The 17,645-nt window shown below is 32.3% G+C and overlaps 3 protein-coding genes across 3 annotated transcripts; all 3 read right to left on the bottom strand.

Moving 5' to 3' along the window:
- Window positions 1-179: 179 nt before the first annotated feature.
- Window positions 180-710, bottom strand: LOC145006801 (uncharacterized). The gene has a single exon (XM_078965847.1). The coding sequence runs from the start codon at window positions 708-710 to the stop codon at window positions 180-182; it is 531 nt and encodes a 176-aa protein (XP_078821973.1).
- Window positions 711-814: 104 nt separating this feature from the next.
- Window positions 815-1,150, bottom strand: LOC145006800 (uncharacterized). The gene has a single exon (XM_078965846.1). The coding sequence runs from the start codon at window positions 1,148-1,150 to the stop codon at window positions 815-817; it is 336 nt and encodes a 111-aa protein (XP_078821972.1).
- Window positions 1,151-3,196: 2,046 nt separating this feature from the next.
- On the bottom strand, window positions 3,197-11,679 carry LOC145004094 (ABC transporter C family member 2-like). The gene is made up of 26 exons (XM_078962995.1): window positions 11,425-11,679; window positions 10,673-11,075; window positions 9,804-9,982; window positions 9,675-9,714; window positions 9,445-9,601; window positions 9,238-9,352; window positions 9,079-9,159; window positions 8,967-8,991; window positions 8,809-8,865; window positions 8,655-8,720; window positions 8,493-8,567; window positions 8,304-8,411; window positions 8,071-8,205; window positions 7,885-7,991; window positions 7,701-7,794; window positions 7,460-7,627; window positions 7,203-7,343; window positions 6,920-7,120; window positions 6,737-6,835; window positions 6,113-6,639; window positions 5,867-6,047; window positions 5,469-5,792; window positions 4,627-5,383; window positions 4,177-4,544; window positions 3,660-4,077; window positions 3,197-3,538 (listed from the first exon to the last, which is right to left on the bottom strand). Exons 2-26 carry the CDS (start codon window positions 11,003-11,005, stop codon window positions 3,438-3,440), a joined length of 4,857 nt encoding a protein of 1,618 aa, XP_078819121.1. The 5' UTR covers window positions 11,006-11,075; window positions 11,425-11,679; the 3' UTR covers window positions 3,197-3,437.
- Between the last annotated feature and the right edge of the window lie 5,966 nt (window positions 11,680-17,645).

Raw genomic sequence — 17,645 nt, 5'->3', positions numbered from 1 at the left:
ATTTAGCCGTTAAAACTAGAACGATAATAATGATTATACATATTTAACCATTAAAACTAGAACGATAATAATGATTATACATATTTAGCCGTTAAAACTAGAACGATAATAATGATTATACATATTTAGCCATTAAAACTAGAACGATAATAATGATTATACATATTTAGCCGTCCAATTTACGGGGTGACACATTCAGTTACACAAGGATGTTTGCAATGAATCCATTGTGGCATAATATGAGGCATCGGGTACTCTCCTTCTAGCTTTAGCTTGACATAATGATTACCATAGCCGATGCCAATTGTAATAACCATGTGTTCATGAGCTAGTGGTGGAGTAGACCGAAGTGGTATGTACATTGTGTTGGCGTGTCGGTTAAAACAATGTAATACCACGTTATATCTTGAAGCAATTAGGACACCTGTATCAGGCATAATCATTCGGTTCTGAAGCGACGCTTCTTTGCCAAAGAAATTCAAAGAGTTATATAGTTGAAACCGATATTCACTTACAAACATATCACCATATTCAGTAGTAGGTGTTTCTAACTCTTCCATTAAATTAACTCGAATTTGGTACCATTCATCTTGATGAAGACTGAGACAATAAGCGATTGCACGGAATCCGTAATGTCCATCACCTTCTACATTGTGTACCTGCTTAATGTAAGGATGTAGTACATTTGGAAATTCTTTTTCTTCATGCATAAATACGAATGCAATGCAAAATGTTAGCCGAGTTGAAGTTACGCCGACAACTTCGAGAATAGACATCTTATACTTATTTGTTTTGTAAGTTGCATCCATCAACATTACTTGTGGAATGCTTGCCAGATCTCCAATGATGTCGGATGAATAAAGAATAAATCTTCTAACTCGTTAGACAAATTATTTGCACGATAATAATAAATATAACCTCCTTTCTTCAAAGATGACAAAAGACCTTGCATTTGGGTCATACCTTCGTGCTCATTCTTCCGTATTTTCGTTTTAGCATTGTATATTGTTTGGAATGTAGACACATTTTTCGGATATTTCTCTTTCAACGTTGATAAAATATCATGCGGCTTTACATTTTTTGCTGATAAATCGGCCACCAAACGAAATTCATTATCAGTCAATCGCATTGCAAATGCATGACCCTCCATATCTTCTGAGGGTTCATGGTTATGTATTTCACATACCACACTTAACGTCCAAGAATCAAGTAATTTTGAATATTTACCCTTCAATTCAAAAGGATAATTAATTTTTTTTGTGCGAGTATTTCTACTGGAGATTTTTTTACTTTTATAAATACCACCACGATCGCATATAAGATTAACTTTAGTTAAGAGTCCACTTCCTCTTATCTTTTTTCTTCTTATGTTAATAATGTACCCAAGCACACGTCCCATCTTTTGCACCCATTCTATTAAATCGTCACATGATTTGAACACTTGAAAATGACTTGTTTGGTTAAAAAATTATAATGTCATTTGACAATTTATGAAGATAAAATATATGCTAATACATTTTTTGTAGAAAATTCTGACGAGTTGTTGACAACTTCATTTCCTTCGTTTGGCTGAAAACTCATCATTATATTGATGAAAACTGGTATAGAAGTTTTATAGGAGTAGTAATTGAGAATTATAAAAAGATGGGTAATGATAAATATATTTGTGTAGTACTTGACATTTATATAGAGAGGAGTTATTTTTTTAAATTTGTTAAAGCTATAGATGAAATGATATGTTATTCTTTCAAATTACAAGTTGTAAAAAAAAATGATGAATTATTTTTTGAAATTTGTAAAATTTATAAACGAAGTGATGTTTTATTCTTTGAAATTGCAAGTTGTAAAAAAAATAATGAATTATTTTTTAAATTTGTAAAAGTTATAAACGAAGTGATGTTTTATTCTTTGAAATTACAAGTTGTAAAAAAATGATGAATTATTTTTTGAATTTTGTAATAGTTATATATGAAGTGATATGTTATTCTTTTAATTTGCAAGTTATAAAAAAATAATGAATTATTTTTTCAAAATGTGAAAGTTATATGAAAAAAATATGTAGGTTTGTAGTTTTAAAACTTTCAAGTTGTAAAAAATAATAAATTATTATACAAAAATAAATGTATAAAAACCAATTTAAAAAAATGTTCAAATAAATACAATAAATTAATAGTGCTATATAAAATATAAGTTATTGTTTGGTACCAAAAATTAAAATACTTAAATGTGTTATAAAAGAATAATATAAATATTGTTAATAATTATAAATAAGTTGAAAAACTCAAAAAATAAAGGGATCATGAGTGTAAAATAGAGAGTTTGTATGCAAAAGCAAAAAAGAACCGCCGAATTGATGAAAAGGGAAAAGAAAGCGTGTGATATAGGTTTCAGATGACACAAACAATGATGTATAAAGCCATTATTATTGAAGACATTATTGAATAAACGTGTCATTTCAATGTGGAAGGGATTGTAAATTTTATGAATGTAATTATTTAAAAGTGTCGGTAGAATAATTTATTAGATGTCACTAGTATTAGAATGTGATGTAACATAAAGTGTTAGTCCCTCCATAGTCTAAAGGACTAAATTGTAAAATAATTTGTCGTATTGCAATCATAGGATTGCAACTCAATTATGTAACCGACTCTCTTAAGCCTATAAATAGGATATTTGCCCGTATGAGTAACAGGACCCTACATTATCCATCGACGGTGAAATTGATGAGAGAGAAAAAAAAGGTTTTAAAGCATCTATACAAAAGAGAGTGATTTTTGGTTTGTGAAGGCTCCCTTTTCTTGTGTTATTGAAGCTTCCCTTTATGTCAATTGTGCGTGAAATATTAAGACTTAAAATGACCATTGGAGGTCAATGGCGTTTGAAAATTTAAGCCTTAAAAGATCAAATTGACCCTAATAATCTCATAGTACCTCATGCTGAGTGCCTGAGCATAAGATGAGGAAAACGGTAGTAGGGTATGATTGTAAATTTGACTAGAACATGAAGGTAGAGGGTAGGAGGGTAAGGTGATAAACTCGACTAAAAATATTCTCATCACAAAAAGTGGAGGATTTTTGAATCAGGTGTAAGCAACTCAAAAATACATAGAGTACGTTGGGTAACGAGCTTTTAGCCTTCAACTTTTAAGTAGAAAACTCAAATCAATGAAAAATTATGTCCTTTGCTTCAAAGTAAATAGACAAAATCCACCTTTGGTGCAAAATTTATTTCAAAATCTAAGTAAAAATCTTTCTTAAACACAATGAACAAAAATGTAGATAAGGGGCCAATCCCCGTGTGTCTATAGGCTATCTGGTCAAAATTACAGTTCCATGAAAATTACATTCTAATTATATATATATTTCAAATTAGACCAAAACCAATCAACCATAATTGATCTTGACTTGAGCATTGAATTGAAGCCATTTATTCCATTACTATATCTGAACATGGTCCCAATCAATCGCTTCATCTTTAAATCCCCCATATTCCGACAGCTGGAGCTTGTTACGCCCCAACTTCCCCATCACCGAAAGACCTGGAAGTGGACCCCACACAAAGTCAAATGCGAGAAATCGCAACCTACTTTTATAAAAAAAAATACATATATTTTTTTTACAAAAGTAGAATGCTATAATTGGGTATTAAGAATCATATACCTTCCACTACTTTATAGAGAGCAGACCACCATCTCTCCCTAGGGACCTGTGAACGTTCAAGTGACTCTTCAATCTCTTTATCATGTTCCCCTTTCAAAACACCCTGAAGAGTTACAACCGCATCCTTTGTTCTTTTAAGTATATTATTATTATCATTTTCAAACTCCATATGAACAAGGTCGTTTTGAGATGAATTCAGGGTAGCAGAAAGTGCAAACTGGGCGGCAGCTGCCCACCGCGTGGAGGCCAGCCACCTCCTCTGTCCGGCCACCGCCGCTTTCTCCGCCTTGTCACCTTCCGCTTCAAATGCTAAGGTACGCAAATACTGTGCATTTGCAGCCCCTGTACTTTGTACCATTTTTGAAAATGCAGTTTGTTCATTTTGCAATAGCTTTCCTGGAGCATCATACTCAACAACCTGGAATAAAATCAAATAGGAAATCATTTACATTAAAAAATAATAATAATAATAAATAAAGGGAGATATTTTATATATAATATATATATGTATATATACCTGACCAGCATCAAGAAGAAGGATGCGATCACAATCAATAATGGTGTTTAAACGATGAGCAATGATGATCATCGTGCATGATTTGAATTCTTCACGGATTGTTTTTTGGATAAGTGCATCTGTTCTAACATCAACAGCTGCAGTTGCTTCATCAAGAACAAGAATCTTTGATCTTCGAAGCAATGCACGTGAAAGACTTAGTAATTGTCTCTGTCCTACACTGAAATTCTCTCCAGCCTCTGACACCTCAGCATCTAACCCCAAAGGATTCCTCCTAATCACATCCTTCAAGTGGGCCCTCTCCAAGGATTCCCAAAGATCAGGATCATTATGCTCATTGAAAGGGTCAAGATTGAATCTCACAGTTCCTTCACTCACAAAATATCAATCAACAAAAAACTAGATTTTATCGTTACTTAATCAAATCAGGATTCAGGAAATTAAACATACCTGAAAAAAGAACAGGTGCTTGTGGTATAATCCCAAGAACTTTCCTCAAATCAGTCAACCCAAACTTCCCAATATCACAATTATCAATTACAATTCTACCCTTCTCCAATTCCACAATCCGAAACAACGCATTCAACATACTCGATTTCCCCGCTCCTGTTCTTCCAACGATTCCAATTTTATCACTTGCAGGAATCAAGAAAGTCAACCCATGGAGGACAGGTGGCAGCTCAGGCCTATACCTCAAAACAACATCCTCAAACTTTATAGAACCCTCAGAAGGCCAGCCAGGTGGCGGCCTGTTATCCTCAATAACTCCCGGAGCCTCAGAAGGCAATTCAATATAAGTCCCAACACGTTCAACAGCATTCAAACTGTTTTCAGCTAAACTTGCAAGTCTAAGAACAGTTGTTAACAATGTTGTGATGTTTAATGCATAACTTAGAAGCAATCCCATGGTGGATGCGAATGCTTCTTGGTTTCTTGCTTTTCCATTTTGCATAACTGCAAAAGTTGCAGTTAGCCAGATCATGAGCCCACCTACGGTTTCTAACCGAATTGCTAACCAACGGTTTGCACTCATGTTGACTAATGTGAACCGGATGTTGTTGTCCATTGAGTTTCCATTGATTTTTGCCATTCGATCGTATGCTTTGTATGCACGAATTGTGGAAAGACCATTTAGGGCTTCACCAAATTGAGCATATACAGGTGATCTTGTGATGGAATCTAATCTTTTTACTTCACGTGCTGTGCTCTGAGAGAATGAATAGTGATTAATGAGTTAATGACAATGAAATTTCATATTTGAGTATAAATGTAGAAATGTGGGATTTGCAAACCTGATAATAGAGATAAGCTCCATAGAAGACTAAGAGAAGTGGTAATATGGCCCATAGAGACATGGTGCTTAATAATCCGATTAGAACAAAGGTTGACAAAAGCTGTGACACCTGTCCCAAAAACATGTTCACAAATGGGGCAACGTTTCGATCTATGTCACCAAGATCTTTTGAAAATCTGTTAATGATACGCCCAAGGGGATTCGTGTGGAAAAAGACCATAGGAGCCCTCAATATGGACCCAAGCATAGCATTATGCAACTTCCTAGCAGCATGAAGACTTGTCACAATCAACCAAAAAGAGTTCACCAATGTCACCATAACCTGAAAATCCCAAATTGTAAGTTTTGAAAGAAAAGAAATTTTTGAAATTTTTGTGTGATTGATTAGTAACATACTTGACCAAGTGATAGAAGTGCATAGATGAGATTATAGAATAGTGGACTGTAGTTCTTTGGGGTGCTTTCATCTGTCCAAATACTCAACCATGAGCTACTCAGTATTCTTAAAGTTTCTGTTGCAGCATAACACCCGAACAGTATAACCACAACAAACCAGCCTCCTAATGCATCTTTATACCTGAAACAAATAAATAAAAAGTAAATATATGTACATATGTATGTATGTATATGTAAGTGGTTTACCTCTTCAAAACATTGAAGCTGATTACACCTGTTTCACGTTCTTCTTGTTTAATAAGAACAGATTTTGGTCCTTTCTTTTTATCATCCTTTGCTGACTCACCATTGACACCATTAGCAACGGGTTTTGATACCTTTGTATCAGTTTCTTCAATGGCTTCCTGTTCTTCCACATATTCCTCCATCTTTCCTGCATTTTCCATTAACTTTTGAAAGAGTGCACCATGCTCTGAAAGTTCCTCAAAGGTTCCCTCCTCTTTCACCATGCCTTCATGGACCAAAAGGATCCTATCCACTTGTGAAAGAAAATGTAGCTGATTTGTAACTAGAACTCGTGTTTTTCCTTTTAATTCTTCTTTAATACATTTCTCAAACACCTGTCGACCTACATGAGCATCTAGAGCACTCAAAGGATCATCAAACACGAATACATCTGAGTTGGAGTATACAGCTCTAGCCATGGAAACTCTTTGTTTTTGCCCTCCACTAATATTCACCCCTCTTTCCCCAATCTCAGTAAGATCACCACCCTATACCATAAAAGATCATATATAACTCATGAGTGACTTATGCATAAAAGAAATTGGAGATTGAAAATTGATGAAACATAATGATATATATACTCACAGGAAGCAAGTCTAAGTCATGGTGAAGTGCAGTTACATCTATTGTCTTCTCATATCTACTAGATTCAAAGGTTGATCCAAACAAAATGTTGTCACGTACCTGAAAAATAAACATATATAAATTACTATGTTGGAATTAAGAAAAAGGAATGATATGAGTATATGACTTATGAGTATGACTTACAGTTGCATTGAAGATCCATGAGACTTGTGGGACATAAGCAACTGTTCCTCTCATAACAACATGTGAATCACTGACAGGTGGCAGCTCCCCAAGCATGGCAGATACAAGTGATGTTTTACCCTCTCCTGTACTTCCCACAATTGCCACCAGACTACCAATTGGTATATCCAAGTTTATATTTGACAGTGTTGGTTTATCAGGCTGCAACAACCATAACAGAAGTTGCAATTAGTCACCTAAATCATATAAGTGTTATAGAAAAACATGGATTCAAAAAAGACACCTTTGAATCCCATGAAAAGAAGCCATTTCTAATTGAGATAGCTGGAAGCCCTGGTTCAAGAGGCGGATTTGGAAGAAGAAGTCTCTCTTCAGCTAATAGAAGATCTTCCAAACGTTTCAAAGACACATTAGCATTTACAACCTGCAAATAAAAACAATAACAGTTAGAAGATAAAAGATAAAAGAGAAGGAGAAAGAGATGGTTTGTTCTACAAGAAACTTGTGTAAAGATATAGCATGTGGAATGAAGTCACGAACCTGAGTGACCATATTTGGAAGCATGAAGAGTGGAAAACGTAATACAGCGAATAAAGAAAGTGATGTGAAGGCTCGAGCAGGTGTCAGGTCTCCTCCAAATAATGTAAACAACCCAAATGAAACCACAATCACAACCACTGGAATACTATTCAAGAAAAAAGTATTCAACTGCAAAAAGAAAAAGAAATAATGTCAAAATCACAAAAAAGTATAATTCTTTGATTATTACTTGATAACATACCGATCCTAGCATTTGTACTCTTCGAAACCATGACAATTCATCTGTTCTAACAACTTGAACCTTTTCTTGGAAACTATTCTCCCAAGCATAGCATCTGATACAAAAGTCAAATAAAGTCAAAGATGGTATTTTAAATAATTAAAAAATACATATTGGAAAGAAAGAGAGAGGGAGAGGAGAGTACTTGACAGTGTCCATGGCTGCTAAGATTTCATTCATGAGACCAATTCTCTTATCGGTTCTCTGCAGTCCTTCCTTTGACATTTTTTGCATTCTACTGATAACCAAAGTCTGTTTCAAAATGACAAATTACAAGTTATATGTATGCATGCATGATTGTATGTATGTATGTATGTATGAGTGATAGTACCTGTATGGGGAACATGAGAACTAGCAATAATGCACCAAGGACTGAAGCAACACCAAGTTGTTGGTAGAGAAGAACCAAAGCAAGAATGATACGAAAAGGTGCAGACCATAAAGTGTGAAGTGATTGTGTTACTTGCTGTTGAAAAAGAAAATATAAATTAGAAAGAGAAAAAGAAAAAACAATATTATATGATATATATGACTAAAATGGAGAAAAATGATAATGAAACATGCCCCAAGTGATTCAGAATCAGTTGTCATCAAATTAACTATCTTCCCAGATGCAATCTTTCTGCGACTTTCATTAGTTAGCCTCAAAGTCTTCCGGAAGACTGCAGCAATCTTTGAGGAAAAATAGGTTCAATTAGGTGTGTACAAAAACAAGCTCCAAACATCCTTAAAATATGCTAAAAAAGTAATTACCAGAGTCGAACGAAGGCGATAACCAACACGCATAACATTCTGAAAATATTGAGCCTCACACAGCACACCAAGTACCTAAATGAACCAAAATAACTTTCTTAAAACATTTTACAAATTTACCCTTGGTTATTGGGAAAAAGGAAAAGTAACAAGAATTTATACCACTCCAACAAAGATTGTGAAAGCATAGATGTAACCAATCTGAGCTGGACCACGTTCTTGCATAGACTACAGATTATCCAATATTAAAAAATAGTAAAAAGGGGAATAAAATTATAAATCAATGGAAATGTTTGGAAATTAATAGTAAACTCACCAATAACAGTTGGTTCAAAATCAGTGGTCCAACAAACTGAGAAAGATCATTGCCAATCTACAAATGGACAAAAAAAAAAGGAACAAAATTAATTGAGATTCAAAACTATGCAGAAACAATTGAACTCAAAAGTCAAAACTGAAATATTCATTAAATACCTTCCAAAAGCCTCCCCACCAAAACCTGTAATTAAATAAAAGTTATAATCTTTTAACAGAAACATGAATTAATATTTAACAAAACTTTGTATGAGAATGTTATTATACAAACCTTCCTCCAAGACTACGATGTAAAGCCCTTAAAAGCCATGGTTTAGGTTTGCGGAGCTCTTCTTCCCAATATATTTGGAATCTGAAGGGCAAAAATGGAATTAGCATTTGTAGAAAAATATATATAAGTAAAAACTAGAAACTGGAAACAACAACATACTTGCTGTTAAGTGTTTCTGTTTGATCCCAAGTGTCAAGTTTCCATATATCTTTCTCTGTGAGAGGTCTTTTGTAACCTAAAAGCATGAGTGGATTCATCCAAGAGAAGAAGATACCTAAAAAGAAACAAGAAAAGATATTATAAAAAGATTCAAGTTGTTATAATTTGTAAAACTAAATTTCAAATTAAACCAATAAAAGGACTTACTAGAAATAATGTTGGTGCGTCTTTCTGGACAAATTTCTTCACTTCCACCAAGTTCTTCATATTCACCATCATCCAACGGGTCGACCCGTATTGGGGTGTAACCCGGATAAGGATCCAAAGTTGGAAGATACACAATCAAGCATACCCCAAACAAAACCTACATCAGATAAAACAAATGTCTACAGGATTCATAAATTACAAAAAGAAAGAAAGAAAAAAAAAAAACTAACCTGGATCGCAACCTCACTGAAATACAGATACAGTACATCTCTGCAAAAAAAAAAAAAAAAAGATTGAATTTTTATTATAAAGCTTTCATATGGTGTAAATATGCAAAAATATAGTATTAAAAAACTGACTTTGTGTAATATTGGCTCACTGAAAGCACAAGGTTGAACAAGACAGCATCTCCAAGCAAAGCATAAATGACACCAAATCTCATAAACCAACGAACTTCACAAACATAAATTACGGTTTCGACCCCGAGCACAATCAACACAAAGCCCCATGCAAGAGTCTTGATAACTAAGGTAACAATCTGCAAAAAAAAAAAAAAAAATGAAAATCGTGAAGTTTGCAACAACTTATAGCATTTATAATGGATTGGTAAATTTCACCCTTCCTTTATAGATTTCTAACTACCCTAATAGTTAATTAGTTATTATTAGTATTGTTGATGTAACTTAATTAGTATAAAGATCATGTGAGGTAGGTTCCCTGGCTAATCTAATTCTAGAATATTATCAATCAAATCAAGCACAATAATCAATCTCCTATAGTCCATATTTATAGAGTTATGTTATTATGGAAATAATATATTTACTTAATTAATATTCTACCCTAGCATATGCACTTCAATATTCAAGCCTATATGAATATGAAAGAAGTGTCAAACATCTTATGAGTCAATTCAAGTTGGCAGGTGACAGAATTTTGGTAAATAGAGAATACAAAGAGTTTAAGTATTGCTTTATAGAAATAAATTTACCAAAAAGGGAAAAAAGAAGACAATAATGCACTTCTATAATCAGTTTCTCAAATATTCAATAATCAGCTAAGATAGCCATAAATATACATTCATATTTACTTACATGTAACTGAAAGAAAAAAAAATGATCTTTTTCGTAAAATCACCATATAGTGGTTATAACGAATGAACAATTGAAGATTGAAGATAACTTATACAAACATGCCATTAGGTCATTAAGTCAATCAGAAAGAAACAAACCTCGTATGGGGCAAGACCAGTCTCTGCATCAACATTGAAAGCCGAAATCCCCATTATCAATCTGACCAAAGGCTCAGCAGTACAGTAAAGAGCCAATAATCCCAAAAAGTAATTGTAGAGATTCGACCTCAATTTGAACCTTTGCACTTTGAAATTCTTCTTCGTCACCCATATCCTGTATATGCAGATTCCCAGAAGTACCAAATGGGAAATGCCAGTAACCAGTGAATCGGTTGCACAAGGTGTGTAAGGCCCAAATTCGTTGTCCACCGCCGTCGCCCATACACCATTTTCCACCGGACGACAGTATGAGTCCAAGGGATTAAACCCCATCTTCTCCGATTGAAAATGAATCAACTGCTTCTAAATTGTATACTTCATTCGAGTTTTTTTTTTTGCTTTCCTGCAAAAAACAAGCATTCCAGATCACTCCGAATCCTGAGAGATAGTATTTAGGATATGTATGGGAACTTGAAACATGCATAACTGGTGCAGTAATCAGTTCATATAGAAAAAGTCAACGGGTGCCAATTTCAATCTTATTGAATTCCTTCACACAACAGATTATACCAGATTTAGGCTTCAAACGACTGACACTTCACCGATTCCGTGAAAACTAATAAACTAATGATTGAAGAACGAGAACAGTGATCGTACTGAATCTCAGATGATATTAAGTAAGAAGCGAACATGAAAAACCTGAGAACCCATTAGTTGCAGGGACTTACAAGTGATGATATGATTGTCAATACCTATGAGATTGAGATCTTTGGTAGAAAGAAAGATCCCAGCCACAGAAACGGAGCGATTGATGATGATTAGGTTATAAAGGTGATGAATTCGGCGGAGAGAAGAGAATATGATTGAAGGTTGAATGATTTATGGACCTAAGAACTGGGAGATAAAGGACAAAGGGACTTTTAACCCAGTAAACGATCGAAAGTGGGCGTCTTTTTCCTTCTGTGGTCTACACACCACTGATACTGCAATTTATGTCTCGTTATCAACGGATTCGAATGTGAGTTTCACATTTTTATTTTGAGTTATATACTTTTTATCAAAAACTTAATAGTTAATTAATTGTAAAGTGCTCAAAAGATATTTCATTTATATTCCAACAACTTTAATAAAGAATTATGATATATATCGTGTCATATTGAAAAATCATATATACAAAGCGGAAACGAAATTTATACAAATCCAATTTTGATTTGGCTTGCTAGTATTACGATTAACTTTTATAAAGATTTCATAATAATAATAATAATAACTATTAAACATTTGTTTCGCAACAAGTCTAAGCTTTTGATAGAGCATCTTACTTTTATTTCTTCATATCAACCCTTCATATTTTAAAAAAAATACTTTTAAAATGAACTCTAATAAATAAAGATTTTTTGTTCTATGTTATTTTATTTATTTATTTTTTTGTCACATGTAATTTTATGGTTATTTTAAATTAATTTTTATTTCACATATCATTTTATGGTTGTTCTATTTTATTAAATGTTATATATTATAAATACATATCAATTTCATTAATGGATTTTCCTTCTAATTTCAAAATTACTAAACTAAAATTTCATTAATTTCTTTTATTTATTTATCTAAATCATTTGTTTAAATTTAAAAGAAAAAAAAACATTTTAATTTTTATAATTCAATATTTTTTTTCTTATAAATTCAAACTTCTCAAATATTCTGAATTTTATATTTAATTTTTTTTAGATAAACTCATGTAATACATAAGTTTCACACCTATTAAAAAATAATTGAAAGTATAGTATTGTAATTAACAAAAACCTTTTACACTTAATATTATATGATTTATGTTGTACTGCGGAAAAAAATCCAAATAATAAGGTATGAAAACCCTTTATACTTCAAACTACTTGTCTAGAAATTGCAAACAATTTTTTTTATATGCATTTTGTCCGGCACATAAGGATAGGATCTTACATAACTTCAATCAATATTGTAACTAAAACTCCAAATAATTGTGCTATTTCATAAGGGCAATTTAGTAATGTAACGATTAAGATATAATCTTACATAACCACATTATATATATATATATATATATATATATATATATATATATATATATATATATATATATATATATATATATATATATATATATAAAAGCCAAACCTACCACATAGGAAAAGATAAAAAAAATGAATATTAAAAAGATTAAAAATAATATAAATATATATATAAAAACGTAAAAGGTAGTTCAACCTTTAGAATATTTGCTAATTTTTAAACATTCTAGTTTTGGGTTCCCTAAAACCATTGAAAAACACTCAACATTGTAATGATATTAAAGTAGTTTTTCCAAATCCTGAAATAAATTCATAAAAGAATGTTAAAGGTTAATAATATAGGAATTGTATTTATGTTTAGACTTTTTCTATAATAACGACATATATTGGAGCCCTAATTTAATTGCATCATCAAAGTCTTTAATTCAGTTGGGAAGTATACAAATTCCTACAATATGACATAAAATTAGATCAACCTTCCTCCCTTCACATCTTTATATCGTTATGAACTTATGATTAAAGGGTGAAAATTAGTAAACCAACTCGAAAGCACAAGATAATTTAAAAACATACAAGAACATAAAATATCTCTAGATCTCTTTTATGTGTAAGAAACAGAACCTTAAAAACACACATACAATGTAACAATCGGAAATTTCGGGTCAATATAAGCCAATAAAAGTCTAACTATTAATCATGCATAAGTGAGACCACATTGTAACCTTGTTACGTTTAAATCACCTCTAGTAATGAGGGCATGATTTATATATATATATATATATATATATATATATATATATATATATATATATATATGTTTATAGATATATATAAATTAAAAACCATGTTTATATAAGTTAACAATTTTTACTTTGAAAACCATACTTATATATATATATATATATATATATATATATATATATATATATATAGAAGTAAGTTCATGCGAAAATATAAATATCCTGCGAAAACGCGAAAACAGCTTTTATCTTATGAAAATTAGATACATGTACTATAAAAAAATAATTTTATTAGCAATAAATTAAAGATAGTAAGTTTACATTAGATGGTGTTATGATAATATAGATTTAAAGACGGTTTTTATAATTATATTTTTTTCACGTCCTTAATCATTTTTAAATTCATGTTTTCATAATAAAAATGTTAAAAATCATACTTTGCTAATATGAAATAGTTTATCATCTATCATCGATTATCATCATGTATTTCAAAGTTTGGATGAATTATTTTCCAAAATATAATGTTGAGGTGACATAATATCATATGGTTTTCTTGTTTTCGCGTTTTCGCAAATTATTTGCATTTTCGCACGAACCCTCCCCTATATATATATATATATATATATATATATATATATATATATATATATATATATATATATATATATATATTGAAAACCATGCTTATATGAATTAATACAAGTCAACACACGTCAAATAAGTGAATTAAAAAGCATGAATTACACCTTACCACTGTGATTTCGGTATTTGGAATCAAATCACAATTAGTTTTCGGTTTTATGGGGATCAATACCACATGTGTGACCGGAATCTCTTCCTAGGAGAATCTAGGACCGAAATCTCTATCTTTGAGTGGAAGCAAAGTGATTTCGGTCATGCTAGACCGAAATCCTTCCCATTTAGGCTGAAAACCCCCTTTTAGATTAGGATAAGATGCATTCACAATGCACTATTACACTTACCAATGTAAATATCACTTCACTCGCACTTCTTATCACATCCTCTTATCCCATTCCATATATATATATATATATATATATATATATATATATATATATATATATATATATTATAGGCCGAAATCACACCCATTTATTCCATTTCATGTTTAAAATCAATTACAAATCCTCTCAAAACTCATAAACATTTCTTCATATATTCATAAGTCTTTCCTAGTAACCTTCAAATCTCCATATTTCACCCAAGAACACTTCACATCTACATCTAGATTTTCCAGGAACTCTTTTGCACTTTGTAAGTATTTAATACAAACTAGTGTTAGTTAACACTTTAAATTATTAGATTATCTAATTTATACTCGATATTATGTGTTAATATAAATTAGGATACGGTTAATCTATATGTGTTCTAACCCAATGATCATCGCAACCACATCGTACTTAACCAAGAACACACACCCGAGGTGAGTTCATACCCCTACGTTTTCACAATTTTTCATTGTTTTTTTTTTTTTTTTTTTGAGGGGGGGGGGGGGGGGGGAGGGGGGAGGGATACAAGTAAGAAACCTTGTGTTAATAAATTATTTCAAATAATTTCAATCGTTGTAGTTACTATATATATACATACATACATACATATATATATATATATATATAAGTATATAAGTATAATAAATTTATTCAACATGTTAAACAAAAAGAAAATTTTACAACTCATTTTATTACCGTTAGTACAAAAACGTTAAATTTCATGGAATATCTTAATCACAGATTTATGATTATAAATTATAATAGGTATAGTTTATGGAACTTGCATATCACTTTACCAAGTTTGAGATACAATACAGAAAGAAACATATAAACTATAATAGGTATAGTTTATGGAACATATGCACTATTTTACCAAGATTAGAACACAATACGGGAAAACAAACATATAAACTATAATAGGTATAGTTTATGAGATATACATATAGTTATTCTTTACAAAAATGGTTTTCAACTCATTTCCTAAAGGGTGTTACATTTCATTTACTAAAGGGCATTATATTTCATTTACTAAAAGGGTTTTCAATTTATTACCCGTAAACTCGTTAAAGCAATTTGTGAGACGTCTTCACGTACTTATCTAAGTGTCATTGAAAGTCTTGACTTATAACCAGAGTCTCTTGTAGGGAGAGCTAAATATTTATGTATAGTTCTATACGGGACTGACAATATCGCACCTCAACTGTTAGCTGCATGGGGTGACAAATGTTGTTAACATTTTCGACGCCTGAAGAATGTCATGCTTAAGCCATCTTAGGTCACTATATGGCAATAAGAACTCACATGGAGAAAACATCGACACGTTTACGGAGTAATCTATTTTGATATAGTTTCATTTGAACATTAACTTTACATTTGGATTACGAGGCAAACATACATTTAAATAGTTTTATATAATAAAAAAATACATTGCATGATTTCTCAGTACAACACGAATTACATTTCAAGAAACATACTAGTACAACTACAGTATACTATTTTCCAAGTACATTGCAACTTACATTTTTGAAAGGACTATTATTGTTTACTTTATGATGACTTAGTGTATACGTTAGGGTTATATTGTAACGCCTCATTTCTGGTATGTGATTTAAATAAAGTAATTTTCATTTCTTAAGGGGTACTTGATGAGTCAGTAGCCCGACTCGTCAATTAGAGACGAGATTTGCACGCTGTTTAAGTTGGCGACTCGACGAGTCCATATTCTTAGACTCGGTGAGTCTACCAGTCTGGATGAAACGCTAATTTCAAGGGTTTGCACCCTATTTAAACAAATCTATGCACCCAAAACCAGCCTCCATCACCCACAGAACGTCCCTTACTAAACCCTAGCTTTCCTTTAAGCATTCTTGGAGAATCTCCCACCTTGTGAAGGATTTTGGTGCATTTTGGAGTTAAAAGAAGAAGAGAGGATAGGGGTTTTCAAGACGAGCAAAGAAGATCCGAGTTTCTTGTGTCATTCCAGTTCCCATTGAGGTATAAAGCTCGAATCTTTGCTTATTATCATGTAAATCTCCTTAAAATCTTGCTAGTGTTGTCTTTGATCCCTTTCTAGACATTGATGTCGATTTAAGCGTAGTTAAGATGAATGGGCTTCAAGATCTAAGCATTTCAGAACTCCTTAAGCTCAAGGTTTCCACCTTTATTGAGCTAAATTCCCATTCCAAACCTAGATCTCCTCTTTTAGCTCATTATTGGGTATTTGAACTCAAGTAAGTACTCCCAAATTACCTATACAAGTTTATATTATGATATGCTTATTTGTTTTATGAGAACTGCATGCTAGATTAGGACTAAGGATCTAGGAGGATGCCTTATGTACCTTTTATATGTGTATCAGCTTTACGAACTACATGCTAGTACAAATTAGACAGTATGATGGCCTGATTAGAATATGCTTGGTTATGTGTACTCAATGCTCGAATGTTGCTTGCTTTGTACCTTTAGGAGTTTAGTTATCTTTTACTAACTAGTAAACGAATATGTTAAGTTACATATTGCGAGGACTAAATAATTTAAGAAGGTTAGGTTTAGCCTTATTTCACAGCTCTCGTTTGAGTCTAACCATTGTAGGGTAGAACCTCTCATTCGAAGAATTATCTAGTCTTAGTGATATGTTATAGTATTAGCGAGCTAGCTAAGGGACGATAGCAGGGACTTCTTATGCAGCTGATGGTGGAGAGTGGGATGGTGATTACCCTAGGGAAAGCCTAGGATGAGAGTAACGCATGAAGCAATAGTAGTAGAAGGGACTTAGCGAAGTCAAGGCAGATCTTGCGGAAAGTACGGATAGATCTGGAAGATAGTATGGGCTCGTACTAGTGAAAGCAGAGGATCCATACTTGAGTCAAGGAAGTCTGAGATGAATCCAAGGAACTTGTAGTATATATATATATATATATATATATATATATATATATATATATATATATATATATATGATCCCTCGAGAGTTGTTTAGTATTCTGACATTTGTTATGGTGTCTTTTTCAGAATGGTGGTTTTATGTTGTAAACCAGTAGGCAGTTCAGGCGCCGGTGAAGGATCAGGCTCAGACTTAGGAGTTGTGCAGCTAGATGACCAAACCAGGGAGTTCATCTCCTCCGAGATCATGCGCAGTATCCTGGATCAGACTCCTGTGATATTTGGCACGATC

The sequence above is a fragment of the Lactuca saligna genome, chromosome 7, assembly GCF_052625555.1.
Source record: "Lactuca saligna cultivar CGN05327 chromosome 7, ASM5262555v1, whole genome shotgun sequence".
Taxonomy (NCBI): domain Eukaryota; kingdom Viridiplantae; phylum Streptophyta; class Magnoliopsida; order Asterales; family Asteraceae; genus Lactuca; species Lactuca saligna.
The sequence above is the reverse complement of the archived record's forward strand: the minus strand, read 5'-3'. Positions and strand labels throughout refer to the sequence as shown.

Excerpts from the sequence above, each read along its gene's own strand:
- LOC145004094 (XM_078962995.1), bottom strand. The coding sequence starts at position 11,005 with ATGGGGTTTAATCCCTTGGACTCATACTGTCGTCCGGTGGAAAATGGT. Across the intron at positions 8,206-8,303 it reads CTGATTCTGAATCACTTGGG|CAAGTAACACAATCACTTCA; the intron begins GCATGTTTCATT and ends CTTTTTCAACAG. Across the intron at positions 6,836-6,919 it reads CATGGATCTTCAATGCAACT|GTACGTGACAACATTTTGTT; the intron begins GTAAGTCATACT and ends TTTATTTTTCAG.
- LOC145006800 (XM_078965846.1), bottom strand. The coding sequence starts at position 1,150 with ATGGAGGGTCATGCATTTGCAATGCGATTGACTGATAATGAATTTCGT.
- LOC145006801 (XM_078965847.1), bottom strand. The coding sequence starts at position 710 with ATGCATGAAGAAAAAGAATTTCCAAATGTACTACATCCTTACATTAAG.